At 33.5% G+C, this 22,422-nt stretch overlaps 1 protein-coding gene across 1 annotated transcript; it reads left to right on the top strand.

The window, feature by feature from the left end:
• Positions 1–5,255: 5,255 nt before the first annotated feature.
• LOC149151711 (uncharacterized) lies at positions 5,256–5,779 on the top strand. Its single transcript, XM_089445659.1, has 2 exons — positions 5,256–5,279; positions 5,410–5,779. Exon 2 carries the CDS (start codon positions 5,437–5,439, stop codon positions 5,761–5,763), a length of 327 nt encoding a protein of 108 aa, XP_089301785.1. The 5' UTR covers positions 5,256–5,279; positions 5,410–5,436; the 3' UTR covers positions 5,764–5,779.
• Positions 5,780–22,422: the final 16,643 nt, after the last annotated feature.

Raw genomic sequence — 22,422 nt, 5'->3', positions numbered from 1 at the left:
ACTCAAGAATTATAAAAACTATAAGTAAATAAAACAAATTCAACAAAGTTAGCAAGCATCATACGATTCTAAAAATTAGTAACTATATATCAATAAAAATTTCTTAATAAAATAGGAAATAAATGTTCACACCATTCTAAAAACTATTGTCTTTTTACTAATTTAATTATATTCATTGAAATGGAAGTTTTATTGTATAATTGTTGCTTTAGGGAAATAAAATTATAAAAAGGTGAAGGGAAAAAAATAAAGTCAAATTAAAAATTAACCCAAAAAAATTAATGGAATTGGAATTGAATATATATATATATATATATATATATATATATATATATATATATATATATATATATATATATATATATATATATAAAAGACAATAACTTAAAAAGAAAAAAAAATGGAAAAAGATTTTTTAATAATTTTTTCATCTCTGAAAATAGTCATAAAAAGAAACTATAATTCATGAAAGCAGAAAAATAGAAAAAAAAAAAAAAAAACAAAATAAAAAATTAAATAAAAGCCAAATAAAACTAAAAAAATTATTATAATTTAGTTAATTTTAATAATTTTACTACAACTCTCTCATATTCTATTAACAAGTTCTTAATTGAAGTTTCAAGTAATAAAAAAAATAGCAAGACCAACCCATGGTATGACAAAGATTGTAAAAGCGCGAGGAGAGCAATTAAGGAAGTTGTTGATGAATCTCTTAAAATTGGCAAGATAAAAATATACAAAGCCCTAAATAAAAGGAAAAAAATATAATATATTCATAAAAGACAAGAGAATCTCTTACACCTCTCTAAGGTAGCTCCGAAGAAATTCTGGAGGCAGATTCTAACCAGGAAAACTAAAGATAATAATAAAATTGCTTTACATGACTGAAATTTCTATACGAAAAAGCTTTATGAATCTCCAAATTTCATGGATAACTTTAAAAGCCTACTCAAAACGAAAGAAGTTTTCTCATTAGAGGAGATTGATTTTGAGGTTAATCGCTTGGCTAATGGGAAAGCTAAGGACATTGAAGGTTACCACATGGAAATCTTAAAAATTGGAGGTCCTGTCCTCATCCCCCACATTCACAACCTTTTCAATCAAGTGGTCAAGCAAGGGTTCCCTAAACTATGAACTCAAAGCCTCATTATACCTATTTTTAAAAGTGGGGATACAAATAACCCCTCTAATTATCAGACAATTACGATCAGCCTTCTCCTAGCCAAGTTATATGTTATTATTTTGGAAAGGAAGTTGAACATATGGCTTGAAAGTGAAGGTCAGCGGGCTAAAGGCCAAGCGGGTTTTAGAAAGAAACACTCAACAACAGACCACCCCGTTATGCTTAGGATCATTGTGGATGAATTTCGCAATGATAAATCCAATCTCTTTTGTTGCTTTGTGGACTTTAGAAAGGTTTTTGATACGGTTCCAAGAAACAACCTTTGGAACATATTAGAAGAGCTAAATGTTACTTTTGAGTTGAGAGTTGCTGCTACAAGGTTATATGAGAATGTAATTGCCAAGTTAAAGAGCAATGAGGGGTGGTAGAAAGATATTAAGTGTAATATCGGAGTTAAACAAGGTTGCCCCCTCTCCCCTACCCTATTTGGAATTTACATCGACATGCTAGAAGGTTGTTTAGAGGAAGTAGGATGTGCTGGCATGATCTTAGATAGGATAGTCATCATCCTTCTTCTCTATGCTGACGATATTGTTCTTCTCGCAAGGTGCCCATCTGATCTTGATAAGTAACTTATACTTCTTAAGGATTTTTTCTCTAGCATGGGTATGATTGTTAACACTGAAAAAAAAAAGTTACGATTATCAAATCCAAGAAGGACACTTACGTTAATTTTATGTATGACAATAGTAACTTAGAGGAAGTGTCTTGCTACAAGCACCTAGGAATTGATATTCATCACAAGCTCAACTGGAAATATAGCATTGAGAAAAGGATTAATGTGGGATGGAAAGCTTATTTTGGTCTTGAAAATAATTGTAAGACGGAAAACCTCGTAATGTGGGATAGAAAGAAGTTCCTCTTTGAAACTTTAGTCACTTTAGTTATCTTATATGGTTGTGAGGTTTGGGGTTGTAACATCTCTAGAGAATCCTGGAGAAAGATTGAGCAAATCTAGAAGCATTTTATAATGTATAACCTCAAAATTAAAAGCAACACACCCTATCCTATTCTCCTTATAGAATTGGGTCTTTCCCCTATCGAGGGCCTAGCTATGACTAGGCTTCTGTTGTACAAGCACAAACTCAATAACATAGGAGACCATAGACTTCCTACGCTAGCTTTAAATTCCAGCCAAAACCACCTAAGGCTCAAATGAGGTTGGTATAAAGACACGAGGGCCTAGTTAAACCATTGGGAGATTGACGAGAATGTTGCATTGAAAAACATTAATAACATTAAAAATATTGTTACTTCTAAGTTCAAAGAAAAAATGTGGTGTGAGAAAGATTTAGCAGCCAAAAGAAAATTAAGATATTATAAGGAAGTCATCAACCCCACCCTAGAAGAGAAAAAGTATATCTTTGTTTCAACTAGTTCAAAGAAGAAAATTAATATAGCCAATATTAGAACGAACTCTCATGAGCTCCATAGTGAAACGGGTCATTGGGTAGTTCCTAAAACACCATGGATGTAAAGGTTCTGCCATCTCTGTGAGAATACGAACATCGAGGATGAAAATCCCTTCCTCTTAGAGTGCCCCGCGTACAACCACATTAGATCTTTCAAATCTTTGTTACAATACTGACCTTCCTAGCCTTTTACATTTTCAAAATTACAGTGAGCTGGGGAGGCTTTTCTCCAAGCTTTTTGAGCATAGGAATAAAATCTTAAATCAAACTAAATAATTCGTTTCTTTACGTCCAATAGACCAAAGTTTGGTCTCAGTGGACGTTAGCCATCATCATCATCAAAATGTATCATAACATAAATGTTTTGATTTTATTAGGATTTAATTCCTATTTCTATTTACCACTTATTTAATGTATATTACTACATTAATATTAATTCATTTTAATATAATATTATAGTCATTGTAATTCAAAAATATAATTATCCATTTCAAATTTCTTTGTTAATTAAATAAATATTTATTATTTATTTATAACGCATGTATATTAAAATACATATTTCTATTTCTTTATAATATTGAATAAAAATAACTAAAACTATATAGGTTGAAATAAATAAATTATATGTTAATGTGCATTGTGAATATCTAAATAATGAATATGAATTTGTCTTCCAACTTTCCTTAATAGAAAAATGTATAAACCTTTCTGTGCTTTTAAATTGATATAATATTCAATTCATCTATCACTTAATTAAGTACATTTTTTTCATGTTTCTTTCCTAGTAAATTTAATTTTGGTTTTTAGTTTTTGTAAAATTGGTATCGATTTAATTGTGATTATTATGTTTTTATTTAATTCTATTATGTACTTGAAAAAAATATAGTAATTGGAACACCATGTTAAATTTAATTAGAATAATTGAAAAAATCTTGTTATCCTTTCATCTACTACCATTTATCTCTATTTATATTAATGCTTTTTTAAAACAAGATAGGCTGCGAAGCAGCAAGTCCCTGCCGGTAGTTAAAACAGAACTTTAACAACAAAACATTGCTAAACCACTCCTCAGCTAAGCTAATTGTGTATGTTGAAGCTGAGCATGAGGAAAATACAGTCGATGCGTAACTAGAATTGGGCGTAGCTCTTAGTAATTACAAATATGAAGTTTTACTAAATTTAATCTAATGAAATAGGCATTGTAATCTCTCGGCTCTTTTCATGCACTGGTGAAACGATTCACTCATCCGCTATAGCTGAAAGGAGCCTATGAACAATGGTGTTTTAGTTGCTTACTGCTGAAGCGGTAGAAAGGGTCGATTCGCCGGTGGCTGAGTTCATTAGTAAATGAACAGGAATTAGGGTTATTCCCCAACCTATTCTCTCTATTGGGACACCTTCTATTGCCAGTAGCGGGAAAACCTTACTATTCTCCAGGAGCGGGAAGAAAATAAGATCCTTTTCAAGCAGAAGCCAAAATTGGACATATAGAGCTTGTGTAGTGGGCAGATCCAAGAGCCTTTATCTACGTAGAAATAGGATCTCGGCTAATCAAAGCTCCGAAGGCGACTCACTATGGTTGGTGCACATAACATAGCGGGTCGGCTAATCCATTACCTTTTAACAATTTTGTTTAAAATCATTAGTTTAAGTCAAGATAAGTTAATTTTGCAAGTTTCATTATATTATATAATGAGGACATTTCCATAGCATTATCAACTCTCTATTTCCGTGAAATCGTGTTTTTCTATTAGGGTCTAATATTAAAAAGGGAGCGACTGTGGTAGGGTAGTCGCTACCGGTAGCAGTAGTTTTGAAATAGGTTAATCTTACAAAAGAAAACCCATAAAGCTCACTGTCAAACACATAATGCCATACATATTTATATATACCATATACCAGTAGAAAAGGGCTGGATCTAAATGAGAGTCAAATACATACTGCCATACCTATGCCAGTAAAAAAGCACACAAAATGTTTATAGTGGGCTTACGACAGCTACAAGTGGTGGCGCCATCACAGGTGTAAACAACCCGGTTAGCCCGCCAATGTGAGTCTTCCACGATAACGGATTACATATCGTATGCAAGACGTTGAACTGATGGCCTAGCAGGATCACACAAAAGGTACTGAAAATGAAACATGGCATGCTCATAGAAAACGAAAATGAAACATGTTGCATGAAAATGAAACCTGTCTTCATGTTTCTGAAGAATACGACCATGTGGTAAGAGAAAATAAACACTGTAAAAACACCAGCTTATAAAAATCGCAACTGCAGCAACAACGGTTGTTTTAGCTTGTCTGCCCTGACATTTTTGTGCCTGGATTTCCTGCATTACCAGGATTATTTTGTCATTTTGTTTGTAGCATTCTTTGTATTAAGTCTGATTTATTACACAGATGCTGATGCAAATGTGAGGGATGTTGGGAATAGAAGGCCTACTTGGCAAAGACGGCTATAGAATTGACGGTGAATGATGTGAACAACAACAAGAATTTGTTGGACAGGACAAAACTGGTGCTTACTATAGTGGATTCTAGCTGTAATGCCTTCGTCGGAACTGTGGAAGGTTCACAACTGAACTTTAGTTTGCCGATTTTGAGTACTTTGTATTTACACGAAAGCTAGTTTTCTTTTGCATATCATGTTTCAACAACCGAAGTGCATTGATGAAAATGAGGTATATTATATTGTTGTTTGAATATGTATTTTTTTTTTAAAGTCACAAGTTCAGAAGATAGACTTTCGCAGATGTTTACAATCTAGATGATTCTCAGAATTCTAAATCTTTCTATATTCTGACTGTCTAGATATTCAATCCATTGTGCCTGGGGTCTATGAATGTCGACTTTGGCCGGGCAGTTTCTCTCGAATCTGATCAGTCTTCAGGTTGTAACGAGCGAGGTGAAGAAAAGGAGAAGATTGTCAAATTTATGGACGATCAGAAGCTGCCTTCAAAGAAGAGGAAGCTAAATTACATGCAGTTGGAACAGACTGACAATGGAATCACTTCGTCCATGGATGAGAACCCTTGCCATCAGGGGGAGTCGCCGAACAAGAAGCTTCAGGTCCGAAGCAAGGGCTTCGGCGAACAGAGGGCAGCCGCGAAAAAGAGAATCGTAGCAGTGCGGACAAGATCCGAGAAATTTGCGGTAATCAGCTAATTTTTTTATGTGGTTTCATGGCGCATTCAAATTAATTAGATTTTAGAAATATTTTGAAATTTAATAAAGTAATGGTATGAATTTTTTATTTTGATAAAATTTCATTTGAAACAGAAAACATTCCGGAAATAGATCCTAAGAGGATAAGCTATACATAGAAAGCATTTTGGAAATGAATCCTAAAAGATTTGAGAACCCTATGAGTGATGGGTTCTGGATCTATAATGATAGGGCAACTGCCCTTTACAATTTTTACAAACTGGTCCTCTGGATTTTTAATATCCTTCGGGCTCTTAGTATGGCACGAATTTATTCCTTGTTAAGTACCAACATTGTGAATATCCTACCAAGAGACCACATAGGGATAAATTAGTCAGAATAAAGAAAAACAGAACAGGTAAAAGCAAATCCACTTCTAGAATTTATTAATAGCGAAGTGATTTCAGTAACAATGAAATCCTCAAGATAGAACGGTATCACTGGGTAAACGAGAATAGGAGAAAGCATGCCAATTGAGGCATTAAATAAAATATTAGGGGAAAAAAATCCAATTATGAAACTTCTCCATGAGTAAAGTCTCATACAACACCAACGAACATCTATTTTTCGAATCTGAATTTTTTTTAACAATGCCAATCTTCATGATGCATGAATTCAATAAACTGACTTTGTCTGCCTTTTACTTTGAGGGAAAAGCTGCAAGAGCAAGTCCAGGAGCAGCAATTGAAGAAACCAACTCTGTCTGCACGCAATCTAAATAATGGCAGTAGGTATCTAAATAATGGCACCGGGTAACTAGTAATGAATCACACTACTTGTAACCCTTACTTTGTATTGCAATCAGAACATTTTCTAAATTTAAAAAGAAAGAATTATATACCCAATAAAGCATGTGGAGATTGCCTTGATGTCACCGCTAATTTTCATGAAATGACATTAACCTGACTGATCTGCGCCCTCTGCATAGAAATCTTGCCATAGCGGAGACAATCTTAGAGATGGCCGACGAGAGGGAAGAGATCCTAAATAGACAACGATCCGCAAGCGAGGAGATTGCCAAGACCAAAGTTCCTAATTCAATTGATTCAATTGATTCAATTACCTCAAGCCTGGGCACTTGGAAGCTAGGTTAAACTCGAACTACAGGTGGCAATGCATGGTGTGCAGGTGGAATTCATAAGAAAGAGTAATGCATGGTGTGCAGGTGGAATTCATAAGACAGAGTAATGCATGGTGTGCAGGTGGCTCTGTAATGCATGGTGTGTAGGTGGTAGAGCCAAGTTATATGGCAGTGTTAGGCCCCTATACTACTAGTGTATCCCCTTATTGTTATTAGTATAACCCACTTATTATATTGATGTACCCATGTAGTGCCCATATTGTTACTACTGTGCCCCATAGAAGCCCACTATTGTTATTATTGTGCCCTTACATTATTATTGTTATGTCGGCTCTCATTATGTTATGACCCCTTAGACTCCTATATATAGAAAGGAGGTCTTTTCATTTGTATCATCAAAGAATTGTTCATTTATGTAATGTAAAGGAGGTTTCCCCCTCGAAGAGGCTGAATTCTAAGGCGTTGATCTATCTTTTCTATCTTTTCTTGAGTTGGTTTCATAACATTTGGTATCAGAGCTTTGGATTCTAGGGTTTCGCTGCTCCAAACAAGTCATCGTGGCATTTTCGCTATAAATTTTTTTCTGTGACGTTTCAAAAGTCGCAAAAAAAAAAAATTGAGAAGAAATCGCGCTGAACCTTGGGTCCGAATTTCAAAACTTTTCGCGTGATATTTGCGGAGATATGATCTCACGAAGTTGGTCTTTTTGCAGACTCATGAATTACTTTCAAAACAGGTAACCTGGGGAAAATAATCATAACTTTCTCTCTATGGATCGGATTTAAATTTCGTAAGAAGGTACAGAAAGAGGACGGAGTGTTGTTTCTTGTATGCATTTTTCAGATCCAAAGGTTGAAACAGTGACTCACGGCACATCGTACAAGTTCGCTCTACTGAACTAGTATATAATCAAGTCATCTTGGGAGATTGTGCATAACTCTTTCTTGGAGAATCCAATTTGTATCAGACTGGTGGCATTGGAAAGAGGACGCAGAGAGCTACTACAGGTCACAATTTCAGAACTTAAAGATCTGAACGTACAGAGTTATAGTTGTTTCAAGGTCGAGCTCCTAAAACCAAGAAAAAGCAAGATGAGGAAGTTTGAAGGCAAGGATCCAGTAAATTGGATACTTCAGATGAAGCAATATTTTGATCTACATGGTGTACAACTGTTACAAAAGATATGTATTGCATCTTCATATTTAGAACCAGATTAATTTTTATGGTACAAAGGGCTTTGTTCTCGTAAACAACTTGTTACGTGGTCAAATTTCACGGAGGAAATGATAGCACATTATGAGGATACAAAGAGCAACACCTTCTTTAGAGCAACACCACAACAATTGGAAAGAGTAAAAGGGCTTTGTGACATAGTGGAAAGCAAAATTATGGAAACGAGGAAGCGTACCCCTCATAACTATAAAGATGGAAGTGTTGTTTCTCCTAGCCTTGCACAACCTACAAGGGTTACACCACAAAAATTGGAAGAAAAAAGAGAAAAAGGGCCTTGTTACAATTGTGATAGAAAATGCACTAAAGGTCATAAGTGTGCTGAGAGGAAATTATTTTACATAGAATATGAAGAGGAGGAAGAAAAGGATCAAGAAACAACAAAAGAAGAATATATACACCAGGACCCCACCCCAGAGAAAGAAGAAATGAATCAGACCATATCTTGTAAAGCATTGGCAAGAATTACCACTCCTGAAACTCTCAAGATAGAAGGACATATCAAGAAGAAAAAGGTGCAAGAAGTGAAAGATCACATCGAGAAAGAAGAAATGAATCCAACCATATCTTGTAATTCATTGTTCAAAATTACCACTCCTCAAACTATCAAGATAGAAGGACATATCAAGAAGAAAAATGTTCAAGAAGTGAAAGATCACATCGAGCATCAAGAAATGAATCTGACCATATCTTGTAAAGGATTGAAAGAAGTTACCACTCAAACTCTAGAGCTAGAAGGACATATCAAGAAGAAAAACGTTCAAGCAGTGAAAGATCACATCGAGCATCAACAACAAGTTCTCCAACTTTTAAAGGATAAAGCCACTTCGATGCAAAATCAAACGAAACAACAGGTAGATAAACATTGTAGTGAAAAATGTTTTGATGTAGGTGATTGGGTATTTTTACTCCTACATCTCAAGCAAGCTATTTATGAGAAGGAAATGTTGGCAATACGACATGAACTTAAAAAATGGCGACCTTACCGAATGGGAAGACTCTTCAAGGATGAGGATGTGGAAGCATTGTTTTGTGCTATTTATATTATCCAACCAGATTGGATAAACGAAGCAAGGGATGAATGGAAGAAGGACGAGAAGTATGGCCACTTATTCAAAAGTTGCAAAAGATTCCAATTCAAACAATATTGCCAGAAATTGAAGAGGAAGGAAAAATCGTATTGGAACCTGGAGCAATCACAGAAACAAGAACCCGACAGCTACAAGATCGATCAATTTCAGAGTATCTCATCAAGTGGAAGAACTTACCCGCTGAATATTCCACATGGGAGGACAAGAATTTTATACAGAAGCATCAAGAACTACTCAAGCGTTGAGGACAACGCTTTTTGAAGGAGAGGGGCATGTTAGGCCCCTATACTACTAGTGTATCCCCTTATTGTTATTAGTATAACCCACTTATTATATTGATGTACCCATGTAGTGCCCATATTGTTACTATTGTACCCCATAGAAGCCCACTATTGTTATTATTGTGCCCTTATATTATTATTGTTATGTCGGCTTTGATTATGTTATGACCCCTTAGACTCCTATATATAGAAAGGAGGTCTTTTCATTTGTATCATCGAAGAATTGTTCATTTATGTAATGTAAAGGAGGTTGCCCCCTCGAAGAGGTTGAATTCTAAGGCGTTGATCTATCTTTTCTATCTTTTCTTGAGCTGGTTTCATAACAGGGTAGAGCCAATTACTCAAATAAAAATAATAAAACGCAAAAGATTCAAGCAAACACCATAATATTGTTAAGTGTCCCAAGCACTTTCTTGTATATATTAATTAAACTTAGCATTCTTGGAATGCATTTCAAATGCAAACAAGTATAACTTATAACATAGCATTTAACACTAGAGACTAATGTTAGTATTAGTTAGGCTGTGAACTTATATCATTAATACAACACTTTTAAAAACCAAATAGTATATGGTTCATCTCTCTCTCCCTCCGGAAGAGACCAAATAACATGGTGAAACCATATGCGATTAAAACTTTGATTATAAGTGATGAGAAAGCTAACAAGCATGTCAACAAGTAGCTCAATTAATGCTTAACATCGCGATATCGATTCCTATAGTCCCTCGCCATTGCGAGATGACACGGACTAATAAGCATCAAAATAAAGAAGACACTATATTAAATCAATTTTAGATATATTTTATATAAGCAATTGATAAACTCATAGTCATGGATGTTCAAAACGTTTTATTTATATTAAGAGTTTCATTGTTCATTTCATAATTTTGTCTATCTAGATCGATTGAAATCACTCATTCCCATTACAGTTTCTCATGAGTAAGAATAGGAAAGTTTGATTCTTCAAATTGTTATAACAATATGGAGATCTGATTTGTGTTTCGGAAACGAAGGAAGGGTTAAATATTCATACCTATGTTCAACTAGTAAATAGTATACCACATTTAATCGTTTGAAAGGTGATGAAGTGTAGATGTGGGTTTTGCTATTTTAAAGTGGATTACAGATTTCCCGAATATTTGATAATCTGATCGACATGGCTGCGGTCAAATTTTTGATAGCACCCATGTCCAAATCTGCAATCGACTTAAGCTCAGCAGTGGGGTTTTGCCACAAATGTATTTTTCTATAAACCGTGAATCTCAAATCTATTAAAACTCGAACCTAAAATCTTATTAAAACAATTACAATTTTTGCTTATACAGAAAGAATGGAAAGAATGGATATTGCAGCTATGCTTGTGAAAAATACATACAACGCTATTTCACATACAGTAAATTCCACTCTATTTCATCTTTTGCTTAATGGAATCCACAAGACATCTCCGGGACCTTAATGGATTCCACGAGACATGTCCGGGCTTTTCACCAGGCACGAGTTCCTAGAATAAAATTCCATTACGAATCCGAAGCTACGAATGAAGGAGATCCAACAAAATTTTTATTTTAAAATTTCGAAAGGCAATACCTGATCAATTCCAGAAATCAATTCATGACTGAACATCGGTAAAGTTCAACTGAGTTCTTGGAAATCTGAACTACCGTAAAGCATTCTCATAATAATCATAGCCTAGCTTCAGATTCAGCAATTTTTCATATGGGTGAGTGCATATGATCAAACTATAAAGTCAAAACGCTGTCGAAGTTCATATGGGTGAGTGCATATGGGGCGGTGTGAGCGAAAAATGATGGAGATCCCAAGCCACCTGTCTTGGCACTACCAGACACGTTACGGACACATAATATACACGGCCAAATTCAAAATAATGTGGGCGGGCAGATTTCAACACTTGTTGGGAAAATTCAAATCTTGGTAGTGGTTTAAATTAATTCAGTGCACACCCATTGGCATAAGTCATGGATGGATGATTTACAAAGACATCAACCCAATCTCCGGAAAGTATTTGCCGGAGAAATTATGTACACGAATTGACAGTCAAAACTGATGTCAGAGTCCTTCTCCAAAAGTGTATTTAAGGTGAATTAATGGACCTATAGGGGTGGAAATAAGCGTTCCCTTGGTTTTGGGATGCTTCAGTAGGCACATTAAATTCCCCGGAATGTAAAAGCCATAAATGCTTGTACTTTGTCGTTCTTACCACTGCACCAGTTTTTTTTGGTTGTTGTTACGAGTGCACTAGTTGACGTTTGTTCGATAACTTCATAACACCATGTGCATATTATTTTATTTATTTAATAACACAATTAAATATTACAATCTAAGGGATATATATATATATATATATATATATATATATATATATATATTAACAATGTACATGGAAAATGTAAAATTTAAAACCTAAATGTTATAAACTATTTTTATTATAATTATAAATTCAAATTAATTTGACGTACAAGCTTTCACGTTTTGCAGCGATCAATAATACAACAAAGTGCCATATGACTTTGGTCGAGAACAAGTACATTTCATAATTACAAATCCCTCCAAATGGAACATTATAATGCGTTGATATTTCATTAAGTGTAAACAATCAATATATGGTAAACAAGGGACAGATTTTGATATGAAATGTATTGATATTACATTAGTATGGCTCTAGAGGTATGTTAATCAAGCATTTAGCATATATATACGATAATACGATGAAATATTAGGTGCAAAATTTCTTCCTGGTGCAAAACTTGAAAAATGATTTCTAACTCCCCTTGGCCCCATACATGGGTGGTTATATATATATTATAATTTTTTTTAATGTGCAAAATGGTTTCATATTTTGGATTTATTTTGGCCATTGATTAGATTAAGCAATTTAAGTTTGATACTTACATTTTATATAAAAATAATTGAAAAATATGCATGAAAATGAACCAAAATGTAAATTAGTAAAATTAATTGACATATTAATTTTTTTTTCAATAGATTTATATAATATTAATTTTTTTTCAATTAATTTATATAAAATATTTATAGTAATTTTTTATTTAACCTCATATATATATATATGGAGTATCACATTGAAATATTTGAATTGTTCTATGTATAATCTATATTAATTTTTTTATGGGTATTTATATTCTTTTAAATGTTATATATTAATTTTATATTAAGAATCAAATAAATTATAGGAAATATTACTTTTAATACTTAATTTTTGGTATATTAAACTATTTTATTAAGGTTAACATTTTTTTAATTATACTGTCCTATTAATTTTAGGAAATATTGCTTTCAATTACTTAATTTCTTTGTATATTACTATTTGTATATTAAACCATTTTATTAAGGTTAATATTTTTTTTAACTTTTTCTCTCTATATACATATATATGAAATTGATTTTAAAATAAATTAATTAATAGAGATATTAAAATGGTTTAGTTGAGTTTGCGTAGCCTCTCTATCCCTAGTTGCAATATAGGAGTAATGGCCATAAACGAAATCACTTCGAGTGGACATGGAGGAATGTAAATAATTTCCATTACCCAAACCAATAGCGCAACATACAACATCATTTCAATTTTAATGAAATTAATTTCTAACTCTTCAAACTCCTGGAGATCGTAGCCATCCATCACACGCAATAAAACAAAGTATATTCGTTTGAAAATTAATCTCGTTCGTCCATTAGAAAAATAAAAATTCAAAAGATCTCTATCCACCCTCTTAGGCACAGAGAAGCACAGACAACACAAGACAAGAGACAAAAAATCACAAACAAGAACGAAAAACATAAAACTCAGAAAACACAAGCTTCTTCATTAATGGAAGGCCTTGTCTTGGTTTTCATTTCACAAGCTTCTTCATTAATGGAAGGCCTTGTCTTGGTTTTCATTTCACACGCAGAGGAGAGGTTACAATTTTATAGATGGGGAAAGATTTAGAAATCTCCAGTTTTTTCATGTGCCATACATGACTACACACTTGGCAATGTAGTATGTTGGTATCGGTGGCTTGGGTGGTAAACAACAAGGTCAACGCCAATTTTTTTTTTTTTTTTTTAATTTGGATTCACATTTAACATTCTCCCACTTGAAGCCGAATGAAGAATCCTGAATCAAGTCACATCAAGTCCTACCATGCCTCTACATATCTCATGTTTATTTGTTGCTAGAATCTTTGTGAGCATTTCAGCGGGGTTCTTATCTGTATGGATCTTTTCCCAGGATAATTGTCTTTCCTCCAACACATGCCAGATCCAATGGTACCTTAAGTCAGTGTGCTTGGTTTTTGAGTGAAATGTTTGGTTTTTAGCCAACTGAATGACACTCTCACTATCAAAATGTAGCACATACTTGTCCTTCTTTATTCCTATCTCTCCTATGAATTGATGTATCCAAAACATCTCTTTATAAGCCTCTGTTGTAGCTATGTACTCTAGCTTTCTTGTAGAGAGAACTACTATTCTTTGTAGTGTTGACACCCAAGATACTGTTGCACCAGCAAATGTATACAAATAACTTGTAGTGAAATTTTTGTGTCGATATCTCCAACCATATTTGCATCTGTAAGTCCTTGAAGCACAATCTCATTATGTCCAAAACATAAACAATAATGACTAGTACCCTTAAGATACTGCAAAATCCATTTTACTGCTTGCCAATGTTATTTTCCTGGATTGGGAAGGAACCTACTCACTACTTCCACTGAATATGCAATATCTAGTTGTGTACATACCATGGCATACATCAAGCTACCAACTGTTGAAGCATAAGGAATCTTACTCATTTCTTCCTTCTCCTTATCATCACTAAGACATAACCCAGTTCTCAAATTGAAGTGACCTTCAAGGGGTGTACCAACTGGCTTAGGATCCTTCATATTAAACCTATCCAGCAGCTTCTTGATATATTTTTCTTGTGACAACCACAACCTTTTTTTTCCTGTCATGCATTATCATCATGCCCAATATCTATTGTGCTCGACGTGTAACATACCTCCTCGGACTACCTCAGAATTTAGCTCCTAGGCTCCCACCATGTAAAATTTTTCGTTATCTATCGTTAATATTGAACCTTTTCCAAGGGTATATTTCGCCCACCAGTAGTTAATAACTTAAGTCTAAAGTAGCTAATTTGACCATGCATCAGAATCACAATTCTATAAACTAAGTATGTTATTATACAATGGATAGAATGGTTAAAAACGGTTCTTGTTTACACATGCAATGGATAATCATGCCATTAAAAACTATACAGTGAAGTACATGCATTTATATCTTGTACTCTTTATCGGCCAAACAAAACTAGAGACGTAGTATAACATTAACACATACTAGGTTATTCCTCTAACATAATGATGATCAACTTCAGATTTACTGGATAATTAACCCATTCATAGATATGTATCCCATAATCCAAATTTGTGTAGTAATCCTATAATTGCATAAGGGTTCCATGCGGGTTATATCATGCACAAGGAATCACAATCCCATGTTATGCCTCTACCACTACCTATAATTTGGTAGTAAAAGTCACATGCATAAGGTAAGGAACCATTATCGATACATTGGATAACACATAACTGACACAATATAAGTAAGAATGGGAACCCTCATTAGGTGTACTTCACCTTAATGCATAGATTAAATAAATATAACCTTTGCCTCTATAATTCCAAACTTAGAATCAAATCATTCATCATGAAAAGATATCATTCTCCTACACAGTTATCACCATTAGAATTAAAACAATAAAATGAAAGCATTGCTACCATTTGCAGGATAGGTAGCAACATACAACACAATCCGCGCATATGATACCAACTAAAACTCACTTGGAGGGAGGAGCACCAACACCGAACCATGTATACTTTTCATTCCCCTAGAGACGAGGTTCTTGCCAAGGATCAATTGTCCTCAATAGATCAATGCACTGGGTATTTAATACCCTCTTTCATGATTTAGTTTCCATTAGCGGAATCCCACTTTTATGGATTTTTCCATTTGCCTAGGTATTTTTTGGAAAAGCTCGTCTTTATCTCCCACAAGGCTTTTCCTCATAAAAGCTTGCGTTTATCTCTTGCAAAGCTTTTATGTCTGATGGATCTGTATCTCCCATCCATCTCATGGATCTCCAATGCATCCAAGCTTATCTAGAATCACATCTAGAAGCTTTATCATGAAAGATTCATCTCTATCCCATTCCTCAATGAGATTTAGAAAGAATCTCCTCTCTCTTGGTGCTCCGCCCTCCAAGTGATTTATTTTATCAATTAATTTAATAACACATTTGCTTTTCATATTACATATCACACCTAGCTTTCCTCAACTTAGGTTTAAAATAGTTTAACCCACAAAGGAGGGTATCACACCTAACTTTCCTTAGCTTAGGTATACAATAATTTAGCACACAAGGGAGGGGTGTTACATACTCCCCCCTTTAAATTTTACACCGTACTCCTTCGATAACTACTTGTAACATTGTTTTCAAACCATTTGTGAGACTTTATAGATGCAAAATTTTAATTATGATAAATATCATAGTTTGTTATTTAATACTACTAAAGCAATAATTATTTGTCATTTATTTTATCCCAAGAATGCATGTTCTCTACTTGCATTCTTCCAAGCCTTTGTGTTCTTGTCAAACACCTACTTCTTGTAGTCTCTCTGCATACAACACATCACTTAGCATATTTTCCACATTAATATTCCTGCAAGGTCATAACATATTAGTTCAGATAAAAATATATATTCATCATGTGTATTCATCGTAATCGTATGTATGCCAAACTACAATTAACCATATTTACTTATACCAATCTTACTTTCCTTCTTCTACATAACCTCCTCGTTGGTTGCCCTGGCCAGACATCTGCCCAACATCTTTCTGCATACCTGCCCACAAGGTATGTTATACACACCAATACACATCTCATTTTTTAATCATGTAACACATGAAATCCTATGGTTACCATATGTACTGCTATACATAGTACCATTTGTGCTACAACCCATCATACCATCCACATGGTATCACCTACATGACATAAATTTTATCCACATTTTTTTTTCCACCATGTTAGTATCATGTCAAACATTCTTTTAAATATAACAACTATACTCAATTTACAAGGAACTTTTATGAGCATGGCGCCTCTAGGTCATCAAAGAAAGTTTTTATGTCAAGTGTAAATCATTACCATATTTCATGTTGTTTTAATGCAATATCAGTAGTATAGTGTGTATTCATGCATATTTTCATCTTAAACAGATTTTTTAACTCATAGTTTAAGAATCATTAGATCAATACTTCCTTCTTAATATATTCATCGTGGGTGACTTATAACTTAACCACACTACATTATACATTACCAACATGATCATTGTGTCAATCATGTTCTTTCCTTCTGCAGACATACTCCCCTTTTATAGGCATTTGGGTAGAAAAAATATCTAGGTTTGTTGTACAATGATTTCTATACAAGTTCTCTGATGAACCCAATACCAATATCAAAATTCATCATGAGTTGCAAGACAATTCCAACAATCCATTAAAATCAAGACTCTTTCATTCCCTGGATGCTTGACATCTATCTTCAACCAAATGATAACTAAAATATTGTTACAAGGCTATAATATTGTACACACATGCGCTTACATGGAAGATTCATATGCTTCATTATTATGTGTAGATTCTAGCATGATTCTTTACACAACATGTTTATCTTGATGACCACTCAATGAGGCTTATGATAACAATATACCAATAATCCATGACAATACTTGAGTATGTATATCATACAACAATAAAACAATGATGTAAACATGGACTTCCTCTATTAAAGCAAGTTATGTCCAACTATAATGTCAATATCATGATAATATATGCCAATTATGTCAATGTTAATAAGCAACAACACAATACTCACAAGCTCGTTGGGTCCACATCCTCATGATGACCCTTTCTCAATCCTTGCTATCATCCCTTATTTAGTTATTATGACAACACTCAACACTTATCCCGCATGATCCTATATTTTCTGAATTAACCTAATGTTATTGGTTTAATCTTAACATATTCATGAGTTATACACTTTGCTTGCTTATCATTAGAACATGATAATTTATGCTAAATATTACCTCAGATAAAATTAAGAAACCTTAAATTCCTACACATTGATGTAACAGTCAAATTCCGCATGATTGCATGACATTCCAAGGAAAAGGTAATTTCTTCCACAATTCAAGGTATAAATAAATATCAACCTTTAATTATCTACAAGTACTAACTTGTGAATAATACTGGATCATAATCATTGTTGCTTTTCCATTAGAATCTTGTCCAAATGAGAAGTTCAACGGTGAGTCTAGGATGTGTCTCAATTCCTAAATTGGAAGGATTCCTTCTTGTTAAGTATTAACCCCAACACCTTATATGTATCTCCACAAATAATTTCATACTATCTAAGAGGGACTTATAAGCTTAACACAATCCTTTTTATTATTAGTCAAGAAGCATTGGAACTTGCTTCTCTTCATATATACATGAACATGTTATTATTTAATCACTTTTTCAAAAACAATTCCAACTCCAAAATGCCTTGTGTAGAGGACTAAATTAAAAACAATTTCTGTCATTACCTGCTCTTTATTTCTTAACATTGTTCATGAGAACCCTTTTCATTTCATAACACCTTACTAGGGTTTAACAATTTCTTTTATTATTATACGATAACCCTTTCATTTAGCTAAGTCCCTACATCATACTTGTACTAGTGTCGATTTTCTTTATTTATAATTGAGGTAACATGATGACTATATCACTAACTTCATCAATTACTATTTACCTCTTAGAATAATTTATTTCATTCCGAGTAGAAAATGAATTTAACCATTCCCAACTTTAATTTTCCGCAAAGAAAAGAATATCCAAGGTGACTTCAATAAGGTTAAAAATTTTCAATCAATATGATCCTCCCTTACATCTACTCTTACTATAACATGAATTAGAGGTTTCTGGATTTAAAAGAAAAAAAAATCGAGGTGATTAAATTCACAATTTTTCACTCAATGGACTTCTCTGCAGTTAAAGCACGCAAACATTTCTAATAGAGCCTGAGTTTAGATATATCTAGCATCTGGACTTGCATGTATCCCTAACCATTATTGTGAATATTAGTAAACAACAAACATGGCCACAAGCACAACCATATCAAAATTGAACGAGTATAAACAAGAGCATCTCCTCGGTGAAACTTGAACCCTAATGAGGAATTGCACAATTCCCCAAGTTCACATTGCTTTATAAGTCGACTTTAAATGCCATATTATCTAATCTTCAATGGGTGATCTAATATTATATTATGATCATTTCCGGGGGAAATTAGCACACTACCAATGTTTGATATTTTGTTACTGCCAATGCATTTACGACTATACTCTATTCACAAATGGTCTATTGTATGTATTTTAACATTATATATTTAATAAACTACCATTTCCTTGTGATTATTTTGAGAGTTATATTCGATAAAAATTTATTATTTGAACAAATAGTCCAAAGAAAATAGATAGAGTCAAAGCCATAGATTGTGCCAATAATGGTACAATAGCACATTTAGTAACCTACTTTGCGAAGCCAAGGTTCGCTAAGAACCTGAATATAATGGGGCAAAATACACAAATGACCAAACGTAAATTCCATCTCTTTCTCATATAAATTACCATTTGCAAGAGAGCAATTTGAATGCATGTGAGGTATTATTATAATAGTTTGAACCAAAAATTCTTTATAGGTTACTTTGGGTTAGAACTAAACCTAAGTATCAGTAATGTACAAAAGAAATACAATTTGTGTGCATCGCAGAATTTATTGATGCCATATTTACAAAATAAACAAATAAATAAAAGACAAAAAGCCCACGCAAAATGAAAGCATAATTCACCTGGAATTCCGATATGGAAATTTGGACAGTGCCACCCTTAGTGCATACAAAAAATTTTAGAGAGTGCGATATATTATTTTTTTCTATGTCAATTCTTCGAGTGGACATACCATCCTTCTCTTCGAAACACAGTTCCAACTCATCATGTCCACATATTGAATTGAACCTGATGCCTGACACTTCGAAGGAATGAACATGAGTGGTAGGGGGAGCATGATAGCCATTTCCATTCGTGTGAGGAAAAAAGAGGGTCTGTTGTCCGACTTGAACAAGGAAGAGACTCCAATCCCTTGAAAGCTATTCAATTGGATTCTTCTACTTTATCGAGACTCCGAAACATGGAAATACTTTCCTGGCAACACCCAAAAAATATTCGATCGCTAAGAGCTTCTAGATTTATATACCTCATAACCTTCTAGATTTATATACCTCATAAGTTATGGTACCACCAAACGTTGATGGTTGTCGAAGTGTCACATGACAAATTGTACCATTGGCTGAAAGAATACAAACTGCTTTAGGCCCTTGCTTGGAGAATTGTCATTATTATCACCAATGTAGATACAATCATTACTTTTATGTTTGGAGATAAAACAAGATCAAGAAGATGAAAAAAATCAATGCAATCAAGAAAACATTCCTACAAATAACCCAATTCATGGAAGTAGCTTGAGTAGTGACAACAATTCCAATGAAGAGTGATCATCGATTTCGATATCAATGCAACCTCTTGTATGTTTTGAAATAATTATCTGTGAAAATAAGACATTTTGTTTAATGTAATGGACATAGTGTGCCAATTGAAAGACAAGGGGTTACCAATGAAAATTTCATATTTTATGACAAGGAGCCTCTTATTGAAATATAATAAAATACATTTTAATTTATTTTATTGTGTTATCCAATGTCGTGAAATGTTACACAACTGATTAAATATATGGATGATTAGATATCATAATGAAGAGATGTGAAATATGATAATATACAAAATTAATCCAAATATGAAATATGATTTTATATTTTGTATTCTTATTTTTAACTATGTCTATAAATTAAATTTATTAAGTTGCAATGTCTTGATTACAAAAATATGGCTTTCAAATGTCGTATCTATGTAACCGAGCATGCCATTTACAAGAAATTTCTCTTTGGCTATGAGCTAACAAATAAGAGGAAAGGGAAGTGAGTTAGATCAATGAGCTTATATCCCTATGAGACCCCCTCTTTAAGGTAATGAAGAAGTGGATGATGAAAATGATCTATCCAACAAATAAAATGAAGAAAATACCAAAACAGTCACACGTGATAAGCACCCTCCACGAACCAAAAATCCCAATTTGAAAATAGAGATGAGAGTCACACCAAATCTGGGAGTTATCGAAGTAACAACAACAACGGACAAAACGATAACAAGAGCTATGAGATCTCATGTTTAAGATAACTTGTAGTTAGAAGATGAGCTTATCGTTGAAGTAAATTCAGTGGGTATGGAATTGGCTATTCTCTAACTCGCCCTAAGAGATTTGAATGAGGTAAGAAAGAATAAAGGGAATAAAGGAAAACTGTATTATTTCTACAATTATATAGGGTGCTAGGAATTCTTGGTAGGTTTTTTTCTTTAATGCTAAGTGATGAAGGCTTTAAGTCACTATTATGATAGAGCCATGAGACCTTTATCTCTCAATAAATGCAAGACATGTATCTACAAAATGTAGTTTTATATCAACTAATAATGAAATCATGTTTTTTTCAAAGAAATAAATTAAGTTTATTAAGATTTTTTAGCTTTATTAATTCTATGTCAAGTATCAAAGTTACGCATATGAATCATTATTATTGTGTAAAGGTAGATATACATTCCAATTATTGGATACATTTATTTAAAAATATATTAATAACAAAATCATTTAATAGATCTTATATGGCCATAACTAAAATAATTCGATGCATATATTGAGTAAAATATTACAATTTCAACTGTGTATAATATATAAAGCAATTGAAAATAACAAATATCGTTAAAACCTTTGGTTGGTTTGTTGTTCAAAATGAAAGAGAAGTGTAGTACTTTTTATAACATGTAGTTAACACATGATATTGTTAAACACTCACAAATGATAGAAAAGATTAAGATAAACTTGAGAACTTTTTTGTTCACAAAGATTTACATATTAATACATTGTCATATAGCACTTGGTTATCACATTCCTGGTGGTCTCTTGGACTCCAATGCCCATTCATATTCCACACCATAAACCATAGTGGATTATGTGTCCAACATTTACCCCTTAATATGAAAGGGTGTATATGAGTCCAAGAAGAGAGTTGTAATACAAAAATCCAAAAATTCATGACAACAATTGGTCGAATATGCTGTCCTGAAATTATGGTATAAGGTGGGAGAACTTGAGGTCCTAACTAGCAGTGATTTAAGGATGACCACCAACAGTGAGATCTTAGTGAAGTTCATGGAATAATTCCAAATATGGCTAGAAGTTGAAGTCTTCTGCTAGTAGAAGTGCTCCATAATGTTTTGAAGAAGGATACCATTGAGGTCTCAATCTGGAACACTTAATTCAGTTCCTATAACAATTCCAAATTTGGCAACTTTAAGTCTTCTGCTCGTGACAGTGGTCTGTGATATCAGTCTAAATATGACTACAAACTATACAGGTGGTTTAAGGAAGACCACCAACCATAAACATGCTTATGGGGCATTACTTTGTCTCTAGCTACAACTTTGAATCTAGGTATGGCTGACATTGGCTCTAGGCTCAAGAAGCAAGCTCAGGGTGCGGGTCAAGCCCACTTGATGTATCTTTGAAGCTTATAGATGACCATTAATCCCCCCCTGTTAGATACAAGGTGATAAAATAAAGCAATCTCAACTAGAAGAGGTGTTAATACTTGATAACAAATTTTGTGGTATGACTAAAATATCTTCTTGGTCATTGAAGCTCATTGCCAAG

The sequence above is a fragment of the Pinus tabuliformis genome, chromosome 9, assembly GCF_031772625.1.
Source record: "Pinus tabuliformis cultivar Carrire ecotype Pingquan chromosome 9, CPIR1, whole genome shotgun sequence".
Lineage (NCBI taxonomy): Eukaryota > Viridiplantae > Streptophyta > Pinopsida > Pinales > Pinaceae > Pinus > Pinus tabuliformis.
The sequence above is the reverse complement of the archived record's forward strand: the minus strand, read 5'-3'. Positions and strand labels throughout refer to the sequence as shown.

Coding starts and splice junctions, on each gene's coding strand:
- LOC149151711 (XM_089445659.1), top strand. CDS start 5,437: ATGAATGTCGACTTTGGCCGGGCAGTTTCTCTCGAATCTGATCAGTCT.